The sequence below is a fragment of the Pistacia vera genome, unplaced genomic scaffold, assembly GCF_008641045.1.
Source record: "Pistacia vera cultivar Batoury unplaced genomic scaffold, PisVer_v2 Contig294, whole genome shotgun sequence".
Classification (NCBI taxonomy): Eukaryota; Viridiplantae; Streptophyta; class Magnoliopsida; order Sapindales; family Anacardiaceae; genus Pistacia; species Pistacia vera.
In genome coordinates, this window is record NW_022196106.1 from 464,220 (window position 1) to 480,087 (window position 15,868).

Genomic DNA, 15,868 nt, shown 5'->3' on the forward strand with positions numbered 1-15,868 from the left:
AAGAAGAGGAGGAGGTAGGTAATTAATGATGGTTTAAATTAACATTAATGTCTTGTCATTATTTTATTATTTTATTTGATGGTTTAAAAAATGCATAATTTATAGGGACTATAAACAGAGATTACTGAGGATGAGTTGTCTTAGTAAATATTTTATGTTATCAAAAAGTAAAGGTTTTGGAATAAAAAACTATTCATATATAAGAATGAATGCTCACAATAACGTAAAATCCATGAGGAGTAAATAGCTTCAATATAAAGAAATCAAACCGTAATTACATGCAGGAAATGGAAAAGAATAAGAAGCAAGACGCAGAGAAGTCAGAAGGACTACCTGAAAATATGGTATGAATCACGTTCACCAAAATTTATCCAAATTTTTAATCGTCATTGCCAATTTCAGTTAATTAGTTAATATTGTTTTGTAGAGGAAGGCTAACATTGAGAAAGTATAAGGAGCAAAGCACAAAAGGAGATGATGTTTAACTTCTTCATTTCTAACACATGCAAGAGCTTAGGGATGTCTATATAACAACTTAATTCAATTGTAGATAAATAAATGAATTTTGATTGTTGTAAATAGTTATATTATTTGAACAATATTTGGATGTAAAATACTTTTTTCTTTCTTCAGTTGTTTGATTCATGATCATTTTATTAGGATCCTTACCATAATCACAATTTATATAGTTTGTTTAGATTCAATTTAGGAAATTGTAACAGAAAATTCAGGGAAACACAGAGCATTGAATGGTAGCACAAAGAGATTAAATCCATTGTTCGGAAAAAGCGGACAAGCTGAAGAGGAAATGGTTTCATATAGTTTCTTCTTCGTTGCTTATGTTGTGGTAATGTGAAACTACGACGCTGTAACGGTAGTGTTACCAGAAGCCGAGGCTTGGAAATTTTCATTATTTATTTTTTTTTTTTCAAAGAAGAAATTGGTGCAGTAGCATTCTTTATGTGCAAATTGAGGATACAGTGGTAGCGTTACCGAATGAATTGTTTCAATTTTTGGTAGTTGTTGGACTTGTAATGAAAGTATTACTATGTGATAAGAAATAAAATCTGATAATCTAAATGAAGGTACAGTTTCATTTCTTTGAACAAATAGTCTTATATCACTTTTAATGTGTAATATTTACGTGGAGTTTAAACATTTAACAGTGTCAATCATGCCCGGATTGTGCAATGTATGTGATGTTACATTTGATGAAAGCTGTGCCAGGATGCCTGCTACGTAGTGGTAAAATTCACAAGCTATGATTGTATTGATGTAATAATACCTGAGTGGGAATTGGAGAGACTAAAATGAATGATTTTGCAGGATGACTAAGTTGCATGATGATGAAATTGAAGAGGATGAGCTGTTTTGGAATCAGGATGCTCTTAAGGAGGTAGTGGATTATGCATTATTCAAAGCATTCTTATTCGAATTTGAAATCTGTTCTTTTATTTTGTGGATAAGAAAGTCTACCACTTAATCTTTCTTATGAATAGCTTAATTGATTGTCACCATTTGTATTTTCTTTGCATTCAGTTTTCTGTTGTGCTTTTGCAACTTTTTTCATTGGTAGATCATGATGATCTGGTTCTGAAAATTAAGCAACAAAAATGAAATTGCTGTTAACAAGTGGATTCCTTATAATGAACGTCGTTGGAGTGTGTTTGGAATGCTTCTCTAGAAGGAAAGAAGGGAACATTTCTTCAACAATCTAAATAGGAAAATAGTCGGAAGACAGTGGTGGTGGTGATGATGATGATGAAGAAGAAGAAGAGGTAGCTAATTAATGATGGTTTAAATTAACATTAACGTCTTGTCAATTTGTCATTATTCTATTCTTTTATTTGATGGTTTAAATATTAATGCATAATTTATAGGGACTATAAACAGGATAAGTTGTTTAGTTGTCTTAGTAAATATTTTATGTTATGAAAACTAAAGGTGTTGGAATCAAAAGCTATTCATACAAGAATTTTCAGTAGATGTTAGCATTTTTTTTTTTTTTTTTCAAATTCGAACCCATTTTAATTGATCAAAGTGAAAAATAAACATTTTGTACAATCAATTGTATTTGAAGCAATTTTGATTAACAGATGGGAAACTTAGCAAATTTTTTCTTTGATTGAATTTTTATTTGTTTATATTTTCCTATGGATGAATGCTTACAGTAACCTAAAATCCATGAGAAGAGAAATGTTGTAAATAGCTTCAATAAAAAGAAATCAAACCGTAATTGAATGCAGGAACTGGAAAAGAATAAGAAGCAAAACGCAGAGAAGCCAGAAGGTTTACGTGAAAGTACATCAACTGAGACTCAATTTTGCAATAGATACTGGTATGGATATAACCGTTAATATAGTATGCTAAACAAAACTAACCCTAAAAAAGTTAATTTTCAATTAAACATTAATATAATGTTGGTAATTAGTTTACTTTCTAGTAAATTAATAACCTTAAAAAGTTAATTTTCAATTATTATTGATAATTGGAGTTTGTTTATGCTTTGTAGAAGAAGCGCTAAAGGGGAGTTGTGTTGAATTTGATAAAAACACAATGATGAAGGTGTATGGAAGGAAAGGTAAGGGAGTTGGCAGCAGATTAAAAAGGAGGTGATAGGAAGATTCTTATTGTAGAAAGGTGTTAAGGAGTATATTTGGGCTGGGACAGATGGCATATATTGGTTGGTCAGGAAGGGAAATTCGGTTATTGTGTGAAAATGAAATGAGAATTAAGGAAAAGGATAAAGAGAGAACTGTTTTATCGAAGAGGAAATTGGGAAAATAGGGAGCAGCTAGCCCTCGAAGCTTAGCATTTAGGTAAATGGAGGAGTTAGCCCTCGAAGTTCAGCAGGCTGTGTTCATTTTGTTTTGTTTGGTTTTATCCAATCTTGTTAATGTTTGCTGAGCTAAAGTTGTTCTTGACTTAGTATAGACCGGTTTTATATATATATATATTGCGGATGCTTTTTGGGTTTTTTTATTGGCGACTGTTACTGTTTTGGTTGTGTGTTTGAGATACTGGACTGGGTATCTGTCAAATTTCTTCATTTCTAAGCTATTCAAGAGCTTGGGATGTTTATATAAGAACTCAATTCAATTGTAGATGTATAAAGAGTTTGAGCGTTGTAAACATCTGTACTATAAAAATTTTTCTTTCTTCAGTGGTATGAAGCATGATCATTCTATTAGGATCCTTACCATAATCACAACATAGTTTGTTTAGATTTATATCAAAAAAATTGTAATGGAAAATTCAGGGGAACACACAGAGCAAGGAATTGTAGCACAAAGAAATCAAATGCATTTTTCAGAAAAGCAGACAAGCTGAAGAGGTTTGTGATAACATTTCCAATTTATATTGTCTGTTGAATTTTGATTCATTAAAATTTTCCAAGAAATAGCATGTATGTTTATACTAGCAATATACTTTTTGCTACAATATCGGATTATTAACCATACACAGATCCAAAGTTAGTAACCATGCACCCATCTTTCCTTCTTTTTCTCTTAGTGACAGACAACTTTTTGACATTCCTTACAAATTTAAGAGTTTTGAGTGTTGAAACTATTTATTGGAAGAAATTTGCAGGTAAAATTGTGATGGAATCTCAGTTTTCTGTAATTTACAAAAAGGATCCTTCACCTCCATGTTCACAAAATGGGATGCCTTTCTTTAAGGTTAAATTCCTATAATTGTAATGGAATTTCAGGGGAAAACAGAGCATGAAAATTGAAATGGTCAAACAGAGTAAACTGCAGAGTCATCAAATTTGGGATCTTTATATGGAAAGTGTAGAGATCAGAACCATTCAAGTGTTATTGGATTATTTGTAGATATAATTTTCCAAAATTTCTACGAATCCATAACGATAACATTTATGGACCTTGCCCAGCTAAAATGATCTTGGGCTGTAACCTTACCCTTCCCGGTAAGGAAGAAGAATTAGCATATGATGAGATGAACATACACATCACGAGGAATCATTAATCTCTATTCCGTTTGTAGATGAAATGTGAAAAAGAGGAAATTGGCGTAAGTTATCCCAAGGCTTAGGTAGGCCATTAGCTTTTACCAACTTTTGTCTTTTTATTGATTAAAAAATAATTATGCTTTTGATAAAGCGTCGTCTTTTCTACTTTTAGACCAAGAAAATAATTCACAGATCCAAAGGTCAGACAACTTTTAGAGATTCCTTATAGATAAACCCGAAGAAAATGAGTTTATTTACTAAATCTTGTAATTAATTATGAAATAAAAATGCCACAAATTGATGTTATATTAGTTTATGATATTACAATCACCTATAAATGATGCATAACTTTTAAACCACATCTAGATTTATTCATACAATTTTGTTTATAAAATTCGATGTGATATAATTGTAGGAATTCTAACATGAATTCCTTTCAATTCTAATAATTAATCACAAGATTTGCATATTGATCATAGAATATTGAATTCAAAATTTAAGGATTAAAAGAACATGATTCTGCTAAGGCTTTTAAATTCCTTGAATTCCCTGCAAGTAGTGACCGGTTTTCTTTTCTAGAAATCTTCCAGAATGACGACTTCTAAATGGGGTTCATTGTACAATCATGTTTTGAAAATGGGACCTAGCCAATTTATATCAATTTGTTGGACCCTCCCATTAAAGGTTCAATAAACTCTAAAACGAATTAGAGGCTCAAGCTTACACTTGTCATCAACCTAGATTATTAAAAATGAAGTTTATTGGGCAAATTCTAGAAGAGTAATGCTACACTCATAACCTCTTTTTACAACCTCGATGTAATAATTCGTCATTGATTAGCTCACAAAATAGGTCCTGGTTTGACATATGGGTCCTGGTTTGACATATGATGAGAACCAGTATTATTGGATTATTTATAAATATCATTTTCTAAATGTATCAAATTGGCATATGATGAACACACACACATCACGAGGAATCATTAATCTCTTATCCGAAGCCCTAGGCCTTATAGCTTTTACCAACTTCGTGTTTTTATTTGGGGTAGTTGGAATCCAAAGATATTTGGTCTCACAAATTCAACAAAACCCTCTTGCTATCCACATGCATTAACAATCCACCCAACCCGACCCCACCCCCCATCCGCTCCTTCTCATGTCTCCTCCTATGATTTCAAAGACACAAATAGCTAGCTGGCCCTCGGTACTAGTTACTAAATGACATTATTAACTATGCACCCATCTTTCCTTCTTTTTCTCTTAGTGGCAGACAACTTTTAGACATTCCTTAGACCATCTCCAACCCATTGCATCAAATTGGTGTAAAATACTATTCAATCTCCAACCCACAACACCAAATATTACACAAAAAAGAATATTCTTTAGAATATTATTTAGAATATTCTTTTTTTTCTTTTATTGTAATAATCAACAATTAATATATTTCACTCATTATTTTTGTATATATTAATTAAATAATGGGAATGATATTTTTATTAAATAATAATTATTTTGAAAATTATACTAATTTAATAAAATTAAGCATTTATTTAATCAAATAAACATTACATTTAATATAGAAAAACATTACATCTAATATAAAATGATACAAAAAAAAAAAAAAAAAAGAACAACAACACCACAAAGGTAAAATTCCATATTGATAGTAATTTAATTTTCTGAATTAGTATGTTCTTCCCACAAATGATCAATTAATGCATTTTGAAGAGCATGGTGAGCCTCTGCATCCTTGATTTGTTTATGTCGAGCAAGAAAATTTCGAAATCGGACATTCTCATCTACGACAATTTCAACTTCGGGAGTTGGCGCTTCCATCTGATTCTTAATCGATGCATCAACATTACGTTCATCCTCAATTATCATGTTGTGCATAATAATACAAGCAGTCATTATATCATGTAATACATTTTTATCCCAAAAACATGTCAGTCCTGCCACAATTGCAAATCGCGGTTGGAGAACTCCAAACGCACGTTCCACATCTTTTTTACATCCTTCCTGTTTCATTGCAAATAATTTTTTTTTGGGACCACGTGGATCGTGAATAGTTTGTACGAGAGTAGACCACTTTGGGTATATACCATCAGCTAAATAATAACCTATATTATAATCTTTTCCTTGAATGCTATAATGAGCGAGAGGAGCAATACCTTGAGTTAGGTTGGCAAACAAATGAGATGCCTCCAACACATTAATGTCATTATTGGAACCTGGCAAACCAAAAAATGCATGCCATATCCAAAGATCATAATCAGCTACAGCCTCGAGAATAATAGTTGGGGATCCACTACGACCAGCATATTATCCTGCTCAAGCTGTTGGACAGTTTTTCCACTTCCAGTGCATACAATCTAAACTACCCAACATTCCTCAAAAACCACGTTGTAAACAATAGTTCAGTATTTAATAATCAATGCATTGATTTTGAGGAATCGAGAACTAAATTAAGGTTGGTAGAATTCATGTTTATAATTCTTAAAAATATTATAATTAGTCATAAAATTAGAATGTAATTTTCAATAAGTTTTGTTGAATATTTTTCAGGTACTTAAAATATTGGAAGGAGATATAGCTGCTCATCATATGGCTTATAATTTAGCCGGTCAAACACTCCTAATTACCCAAAAATTATATAAACATATATGGTGAAGACACTCCAATTATTCATGTTATAACATTTTGTATTTAGTTTTTGTTTAGAAAATTTGAGTAATTATTAATCGATTAAGTGCATTTTATTCACTGTAATCTATATATGGAATCTGTAAATTTCCAAGTTTTTTATTTATAAGTAAGGAAAATTTGAATTCAGATCGGAAAAATCAGATAATTGTAATGGAAATACAGGGGAAACCAGTGCATAGAATGCTCAAACAGTCATAAAATTTGTAATCTATATATGGAAAGTGCAAAGATCAGAACCATTCAAGTGTTATCAACAAATTAAAAGGAAGAATTCAATTTTCATTTAAAAATAATAATAATAATAATAATAATAATTATGGGATTATGCTTTTGATAATGCGCCCATCTTTTCTACGTCTAGACCAAGAAAATAATTCACGGATGTGTTGTTATTAATCATGCACCCATCTTTTCTTCTTTTTCTTTAAGTGGCAGACAACTTTTGTCAAAAGTAAACAATAATGTTATCTTTTTGGAGTGGAGTGCACAGATAGAAGACGACTTATAAAGGGAGTCGTTCATGATTACTCTTAATAGTCACTGAAACCTTGTGTTTTCTTTGTCATTTCTCTCGTTGATTTTCTCTTAAAACACCATGGATTCAATTGTTGGGAGCATTACCGGGAGCATTACCGACCGCTTGTTCGGCGCAGCAGGCCGTCACCTCGGTTACTTGTTTCACTACAACGACAACATTGGGACGTTGGAAAAGCAAGCTAAGAAACTTGCAGGTATCAGAGAGAGGGTACAGGGACAAGTTGAAGCTGCTGAAAGGAATCTTGAAATTATTGAAACTGATGTGCAGAACTGGAAGGCAGCAGTTGACAAAATCTCTGCAGCAGCTACCAATTTAGAAAATGAAGTCAATGCAAACAAGAGGTGTCTCAACGGGTGGTGTATTAATCCCAGATCGCGTTACAGATTCAGTAAGGAGGCGAATAAGAAGAATCTTGCGATTTCTCAGCTCCTAGAAGATGGGAAATTTGAGAAGGTATCCCGTCCTGCTCCTCCTCCAGGAATTATTTATCCGTTTGAGGTATTTTCTGGAGCTTTCGAATCCAGAAAATCAATTATGAAGCAAATCTTGGAGGCCTTGGGAGATGACAACGTCAGTATCGTTGGAGTGTGTGGGATGGGCGGTGTGGGTAAGACCACATTAGTGAAAGAAATCGGCAAACAAGCAAAAGAAGATAAGCGATATGATGTTGTGGTGATGACAACTGTGTCTCAAACCGTAAATATCATGAAGATTCAAGGGGAAATTGCTGACATGCTGGGTTTCAAAAATTTGCCAGGCTCTAGCGAGATAGCAAGAGCAAGTTCCCTTTGGGAAAGAATAAAGAAGGAAGGAAGGATGCTTGTAATATTAGACGATGTTTGGGGAAGAATTGAGCTGGATAAGATTGGAATTCCTTTTGGAATTGACCATAGAGGTTGCAAGATTGTGATCACCTCTCGAAGCGGACATGTATGTGACGGAATGAATGCTCAACCGGTATTTACGGTTGGAACGTTATCAAAAGAAGAATCTTGGGCCCTTTTTAGGGAAAAAGCTGGAGCATGTGTTGACAACAGTGATTTAAACCCAATTGCCAGAGAGATAGCCGCTAAATGTGGTGGTTTGCCGATTGCAGTTGTTACCATAGCAAGAGCTTTGAAGAATAAAAACAAGCATGTCTGGACTGACGTGGCACGACAACTCAAAACGTCTACCCCAACAGACATCCCAGGGTTGAAAGGAAGCGTGATTTCCTCTTTGGAGTTGAGCATCAAATATCTAGAGAGTGACGATGCAAAATCACTGTTCTTCTTTTGTAGCTTATTTCCAGAGGATTTCAGAATCTCAATTGAAGTTTTAGCGAGATATGGAGCTGGTTTGAGGTGGTTCAAAAATGTTGAGACAATGGAGGATGTTAGACACAGAGCACATGCTATTGTAAGTACTCTTATCTCTTCTTTTCTCTTGATTGATGAAGAAAGTGACTACGATGATGAAGAGTATGTTAAAATGCATGATGTTGTACGTCAGGTTGCACATATAATAGCACCTAAGTACAACCAAATATTCTTGGTTAAAGCTGGCATTAGATTGGAAGAGTGGCCAGAAAGAGAAACACTTGAAAGTCTCACATGTATCTCATTGATGTCAAATAATATTAAAGCTGTACCTAATGGGATTGAATGCCCAAAGTTGCAGTCTTTACTATTGCAAGGGAATCGTGAATTGGTTCTCCCTAACAATTTCTTTCAAGGCATGAAAGATCTTAGAGTTCTATACTTGAGTGAAACTCATATATATCAATCGCCAGTACCCAGCTCAATTTCTTTGCTTGTAAATCTTAGAACATTATATCTTAATGATTGTTATTTGGGTGACTTATCTATAATTGGGCATCTAAGAAACCTAGAAAGTCTTAGCATTTGTAGTTTATTTTTTAGGGAGATACCTATCTCTTTTAAACAATTAATTCAGCTGAGGCTATTAGATTTAACCTACTGTCGACGGCTAAAGCGAATAGCATATGGTGTTTTATCGGCTCTTTGTAAGTTAGAGGAGATATATTTCCCAAGTTTTAATATTTGGGATTTTGAGAGAGATGAGGGGGATGAGGGGGATTGGAGAAGCAAAGCCACCCTTGCTGAGTTACAAAACTTGTCTAGACTAACTTGCTTGAAAATTTTTTTCCCAGACCAGGATCTTTTGCCTGATAATGACATGCTTTTCAAAAAGTTATCAAGCTTTACAATAATAATAGGTTATGCAAGTGATTGGAAGGACTTTTTGTCGGCTAAAAGATATTATTCAAGGAAAATTATGATCTCAGCTAATGATGTTACGATTTTACGATTGTCTGATTGCCTTAAGAATTTGGTAACTAGAAAAACAGAGTGTCTATTTATCTGTGGTTTACCAAACATCTTTCTTGACCTTGTAGATAGAGGTCTCAATGAGTTGAAAAGTCTAACTGTGACTGATCGGAACGTAACATATCTCCTAAATATGTTGGAAAGGGAATCAAAGTTAACATTCCAAAACTTAGAGGAACTAGAAATCCGACACCATCCCAACTTGGTTGAAATATGTCATGGTGAACCCCCAATCCAGTCCTTCGAGAAGCTCAAAAGTTTAATTGTGCTTCGGTGCAACAAGTTGTTAAACATTGTTCCAAGTTATTTGCTACCGAGGTTTCAAAATCTAGAATCTTTGGGTGTATTTGGGTGTAAATCAGTGGTATATATATTTGATTGTGAAGAGCTTAAGGTTGCAAATGGAGAAACAAAGTTGCTCTCGTCATTAAAGGATCTAGAGTTGGAAGATCTACCAGAGGTGACGCATATATGGAAGGGTGACACTCAATACATAAACCTCTGTAACTTGAATAGAATAAGTGTGGAAAGATGCCCAAAGTTAATTAAACTTTTCTCACCAGCTTTATTGCATAGTCTTATTGGTTTGGAAAAAATGAAGATAGAATATTGTGACAATTTAGTGGAGATCTTCATCTCGGGGACGAAAGAAGAAGAGGAATATGAAGAAAAGGGTATAGTACCATGGAGGAAAGATCACACCACAACCTCCCCAAGTTTGGGAAACTTGACTTCTATAGAAATAACAGATTGCTTTAAATTGAAAAACCTCTTCAACCCGTCCATAGTCAAAAGCTTGGTGAAGCTTAGAAGTCTTGAAATAGATGGATGCTCAACACTACATGAAATAATCACAAATGAGGAAGCATCAGCAGTACAGAGGATTGTGTTTCCTAGTTTGTCCTCCTTGTTGCTTGGAAGGCTAGCTAATATTGCTTGTTTTAGCTCAGGCCCGTATTCCATTGAATTCTCAGTTTTGGAGACACTGGAGATATATAGATGTCCAAATATGAAGATCTTTGGTTATGAAGAACAACTGACACCAAAACTCAACAAAGTTAGGGCAAATTATGAAGCACGATGGATGGGTAACCTTAACTCCACAGTGCAACAATTGTTCAAAGAAGAGGTATGTGAATTGATTAATTGTTCATACTTAACAATTGAAAATATTTTTACCATTTGAAAAAAATGAAACTTTAAATGCAAAATATATATATTTTTTCTTTTATTAGTAGATGATTAATGCATAATTTGGAAACATAGCATTGATCAGAAAAATTGCGCATCATAATACAAAATACATAATGTCTTCTTAAATTATGTTTAGCTGTAGAAATACTTAATAGTTAAAACATTTTTTTTTTTTGATTAATTCTGAATATAAGTTAAATTAAAGAAAAATATGCTTCTAGAGTATGTAAATCTGAATTGCCATTCAAAACTTGAAATTGCGTTTTAATGTTTGAAAATGATTTGGTATCATAATAGATAGTCTTCTTAAATTATGTTTTAGTTGTAGAAATACTTAATAAGTTAAATCATGTTTAGTTGCTCAGACTCAGATACATAAATTATCCAAAACTCTGATTTGTTTTGCAGGAGGAAAGAAGGCAAGAGGAGGAAAGAAGGCAACAGTTAGTCAACAATGTAGAAGGTATGAATCATGTTTGAGTAATTCAATAACTTTTCTAACTAATATGAATTTTCAAGTAGAATATAAATATAATTTAAGATTTTATAGTTGTAATTGCATCTTCAAATTTTCCTTTGTTTTGAAATCTAAATTAACATTAGGTTGAATTCTTAAAAACAATACTTCTATTTTGTCTCATAATAAAAATAAAAAAATAAAAAAAGAACTTATAATAATAATAATAAAAAAAGGTAATTGTCTCTTTTTGTTTAAAAAATAATAATTGTTTGTGCTTATTATTTTGTTAATTACGATGGTATAAATTAACACTAATGTCTTATTGTTCTATTTTTTTATTTGATGGTTTAAATATTAATGCATGATTTGTAAACAGAGATTATTGAGGATGAGTTGTTGAGTTGTCTTAGTGAATATTTTATGTTATCAAAACTAAAGGTGTTGGAATCAAAAACCATTCATATATAATTAGCATTTCAGTAGATGTTAGCATTTTTTGTACAGTCAATTGTATCAGCAAATCTTCTCTCTGATAAAATTTTCATTTGTTTATATTCTCCTATGTGCATACTCTTTGAAAATTATTTGGATGTAAAAAAAAATGCTTTTTCCTTTTTTAGTTGTTTGATTGATGATCGTTTTGTACAGTGTGTTTAGATTCATGTCTGAAAATTGTAACAGAAAATTCAGGGGAAATACAAAGCATGGAATGGTAGAACGAAGAGATCCAATCCATTGTTCGGAAAAAGTAGACAAGCTGAAAAGGAAACGGGATTTTCTTGAAATTCGGAAAAAGTAGACAAGCTGAAAAGGAAACGGGATTTTCTTGAAAGGTATATACATACCAACTTTATACTTTTTGGTCTAATACTAGATTATTTAATCTTCTGATTGCAAATTTTATTATTTATTTCTCATCAATATCATAAATAGGTGGGGAATTTTAGTCTGGCAAGGTGACAGGCCAACGGTCAGTTAGCATAGGAGCTCAACGCAATTATAGGCGAATTTGGATACTGAAATCCCGACGGGTACGTAACACAAGCAGATTTTTTAGCATTTTTTAAACTTCTATAAATACTTAAGAGTACATTGATTAATCTGATTAATTTTGCAGGTTGAAGAGCGAATAACTCATTTCTAAATATCTGATTAGTTTTGCAGGCAGGATGGCAAGGAATAAATGGAGACGTTTAAGGTATTCATCATGTTTTAATTTTTTGTGCTTAGTTAACAAAACATAGGGGTAGCGACAAACTTATAGTATCTTTAAAACCTAAAGGGTGAATATGAAATTAGTTAGACTACGGGGTCTTTAGTATTTTCCCGAACAAACCCCTTACAAGAACTCCACTGTTTCTCAGTAACCAAACAGCTTCCCTTTTCCCTCTCGCTCTCCTTTCTCGATCTTTCTTCTTCCTCATTTGATCTACGATTCCTCAGTTTCCGCCGTCATTCGTTGAAGATTCGACTAGAACACCTAGAAATTTTCATCTGCTAGGGACAATGGAGGCGCTTAATAGTTATTTCCCGAAAGAACTGAAAAAGAATTTCTGTAGAAGCCGCAGCGGAGGCAGTGGAAGAAACCTCTAACAAAGAAGATGCTCCTGTCGCTTTTCTCGACCGCGCCTCTCGAGCAACAAGAGGAAAAAGGTAAGTTTCATATCATTTCTTCTTCGCTGTTTATGTTATGTTAATGCGAAGCTACGACGCTGTAACGGTAGTGTTACCGGAATCGGAGGGTTGGAAATTTTATTTTTTAAAAGATAAGTTACTGTACTGGAATGAGACAGTTTGGGCAGTGGCTTCCCCTACATTGCTAGTGGTAAAGTTACCGGGAGAAAATAATGCCAGGACCATGATTTTTCATTAATTTTTTTTTTTTTTTAAAGATTAGAAATTGGTGCAGTTAGCATTCTTTACGTGCAGATTGAGGATACAGTGGTAGCGTTACCGAATGAATTGTTTCATTTTTGTGGTAGTTGTTGGACTTGTAATGAAGTTATTACTATGTGTTAAGAAATAAAATCTGATAATCTAAATGAAGGTACAGTTTCATTTCTTCGAACAAATAGTCTTATATCACTTTTAATTTGTAACATTTACGCGTAGTTTAAACATTTAACATTGTCAATCATGTCCCGGATTTTGTAATGTATGTGATGTTACATGTGATGAAAGCTGTGCCAGTACTATGTAGTAGTAAAATTCACAAGCTATGATTGTATTGATGTAATAGTTGAGTGGGAATTGGAAAGCCTAAAATGAATGATTTTGCAGGATGACTAAGTTGCACGATGATGAAATTGAAGAGGATGAGCTGTTATGGAATCAGGATGCTCTTAATAGGTAGTATATTATGCATTATTCAAAGCATTCTCATTCGAATTTGAAATCTGTTCTTTTATTTTGTGGATAAAAAAGTCACCACTCAATCTTTCTTATGAATAGTTTAATTGAGTGTCACCATTTGTATTTTCTTTGCATTTATTTTTCTGTTGTGCTTTTGCAACTTTTTTCATTGGCAGATCATGATGATCTGGTTCTGAAAATCAAGCAACAAAAATGATATTGCTGTTAACAAGTGGATTGCTTATATTGAATGTGGTTGGAGTGTGTTTGGGAGTGCTTCTCTAGAAGAAGCTTTCAAGTAAATTTGTTTTTTGATAAAATTCTTTAATTGTTTTGGGATTTCTTCTTCTACTTTTTCTAAATTTTTTATTAGAAAATCTGTGCTCTGTTTTTCTTTTTTTGTCCCTCATTTTTTTCTGTAATATTGTGTACTTGTATTTTGAAAAACTTGTAGCAGGCACATGCACTTAAAATGGCTCTGGAAGCAAAGAACTTACCTGTCAATGTCTATGTTGGAATGAGGTACTGGTACGCGTTCACAGAAGAGGCAGGGCAGCAGGTAGGTTTTAAATTTTTCACTTTAGTAACATGGGATACTTTTTGGCTCACGTTGAACTGCCATGGGGTCTATGAGGTCTTTTCCTTTTCTTTTGTTAAATGTGGTCTTGTTGACAGATTAAGAGAGACAGAATTACAAGGCTCGTTGTGTTGCCGTTTTATCCACAGTTCTCTATCTCTACAACTGGGTCAAGCATCCGTGTTCTCGAGAGAATATTTAGGTGCTGCTTTTTTTTCTCTTTTCAGTATATTCTCTAATTTCTTGTCTGTAGTAAATCAATTTTGTATATCATAAACATTTTTGAATGAGAATAATATGTCAGGGAAGATGCATATCTATAAAGGATGCCTGTTTCCATCATACGGTGCTGGTATCAACAAGAAGGTTACACTAAGTCTATGGCTGACTTGATTCAGAAAGAGTTGGAGAAATTCTCAAACCCTGAGGAGGTGCATTTAATTAGAGTCTCTTCTTCTATATGGTTCTTTTGAAGCATAAAATCAGTATATATATTAAAATTTGACTTGCCTGGGTTATGTTCATTTGACGAGATTAGCTCTCTACAACTTGTCTTTGACTCCTATATGTGGAGCTGCAGGTAATGATATTCTTCAGTGCCCACGGGATACCAGTCAGTTATGTTGAGAATGCCAGTGCAAAGATCAGACGGGGGAGTGCATCTACCTAATCATGCAGAACCTGAAGAACAGAGGAGTTGGCAATGATCGTACTCTAGCATACCAGGTTTGACTGTGAAACCCAATTTCATAAATTTTAACTTCCATCTTTCTTGTCTTCCCTTAATTATGAGGACTGTCTGGAGCTGCTGTCTACCAACTTTCTCCATCACCGATTTTTGTTTACCCCTTATCATTAGGTTGGGCACTATAATGTTTGGTTGGTTAAATTGTTGGAATTTTCATTTCTTTCCCCTTCTTTTCTTTTGTAGAGTCGAGTTGGGCCAGTACAATGGCTGAGGCCCTACACTGATGAAGTTCTTGTTGAGCTAGGACAGAGATAGAGGTGGAACATATGGGCCGGGTTAGGCGGGCCAACCCTAACCCGGCCCGCAAAAAAGAGGGCTCAAACCGGCCCGCCTTCATGGCGGGCCGGGTTGAGCCCAACCCGCCAGCCACCCCCGGGCGGGCCGGGTTACACTAAGGTAACCCGCGGCCCGCCGGGTTGCTATTTTGGCCTCTTTCAAAGAGGCCCGCAACCCGGCGGGTTGNAGTGTGAGTTATAGGAAGACTCGATCCATCGCCAATCATAATGTCATCTGAACCATTGTAAGGTGTGTGGAGAGAGAGATTGCTCAGGTCAGCAGTGACATGATGAGAAGCACCACTGTCCAGTAGCCATTGCGGAGTGGTAGGAGTAGTGTTGGCTACAAAATGAGCTCGAGGTTGCCATGGTGTCGTAGTGTTGTTCACTGATGCAACAGGAGTTGTATTGGGTTGATTTGGCACCAAGCGAAAAGAGGGACATCTCTTGGCAGTGTGCCCCTGTAGTCCACATATCTGGCAATAACCAAGATAAGGTTGAGAGGGAGGTCGTTGGCTGCGAGACGAGTTTTGTCCAGCGTTAGGAAACGCGGGGGAGTGATTGTTGGTATTGGGTGAAGGACGCCAACCTGTACTGTTGTTACCAGAGTGTGTTGATGGACGCCAATTGTTGTTGGTGTTACCATAGTTGAAAGAGGGACGCCAACCTGTAGTGTTACGATTTGCAGGATTTGCTGAGGCTGGGAAATGAGAGGG

The 15,868-nt window shown here is 34.4% G+C and overlaps 2 protein-coding genes across 2 annotated transcripts; both read left to right on the plus strand.

Moving 5' to 3' along the window:
- The first annotated feature begins 7,273 nt into the window (after positions 1–7,273).
- Positions 7,274–15,137, plus strand: LOC116135129 (disease resistance protein At4g27190-like). Its single transcript, XM_031420834.1, has 12 exons — positions 7,274–10,675; positions 11,149–11,203; positions 11,849–12,033; positions 12,134–12,231; positions 12,318–12,398; positions 12,644–12,853; positions 13,481–13,549; positions 14,010–14,111; positions 14,228–14,331; positions 14,434–14,560; positions 14,710–14,855; positions 15,061–15,137. The coding sequence occupies exons 1-3, from the start codon at positions 7,274–7,276 to the stop codon at positions 11,914–11,916; spliced, it is 3,525 nt and encodes a 1,174-aa protein (XP_031276694.1). The 3' UTR covers positions 11,917–12,033; positions 12,134–12,231; positions 12,318–12,398; positions 12,644–12,853; positions 13,481–13,549; positions 14,010–14,111; positions 14,228–14,331; positions 14,434–14,560; positions 14,710–14,855; positions 15,061–15,137.
- On the plus strand, positions 14,025–14,799 carry LOC116135130 (ferrochelatase-1, chloroplastic/mitochondrial-like). Its single transcript, XM_031420835.1, has 4 exons — positions 14,025–14,111; positions 14,228–14,331; positions 14,455–14,560; positions 14,710–14,799. Exons 1-4 carry the CDS (start codon positions 14,025–14,027, stop codon positions 14,797–14,799), a joined length of 387 nt encoding a protein of 128 aa, XP_031276695.1.
- Positions 15,138–15,868: the final 731 nt, after the last annotated feature.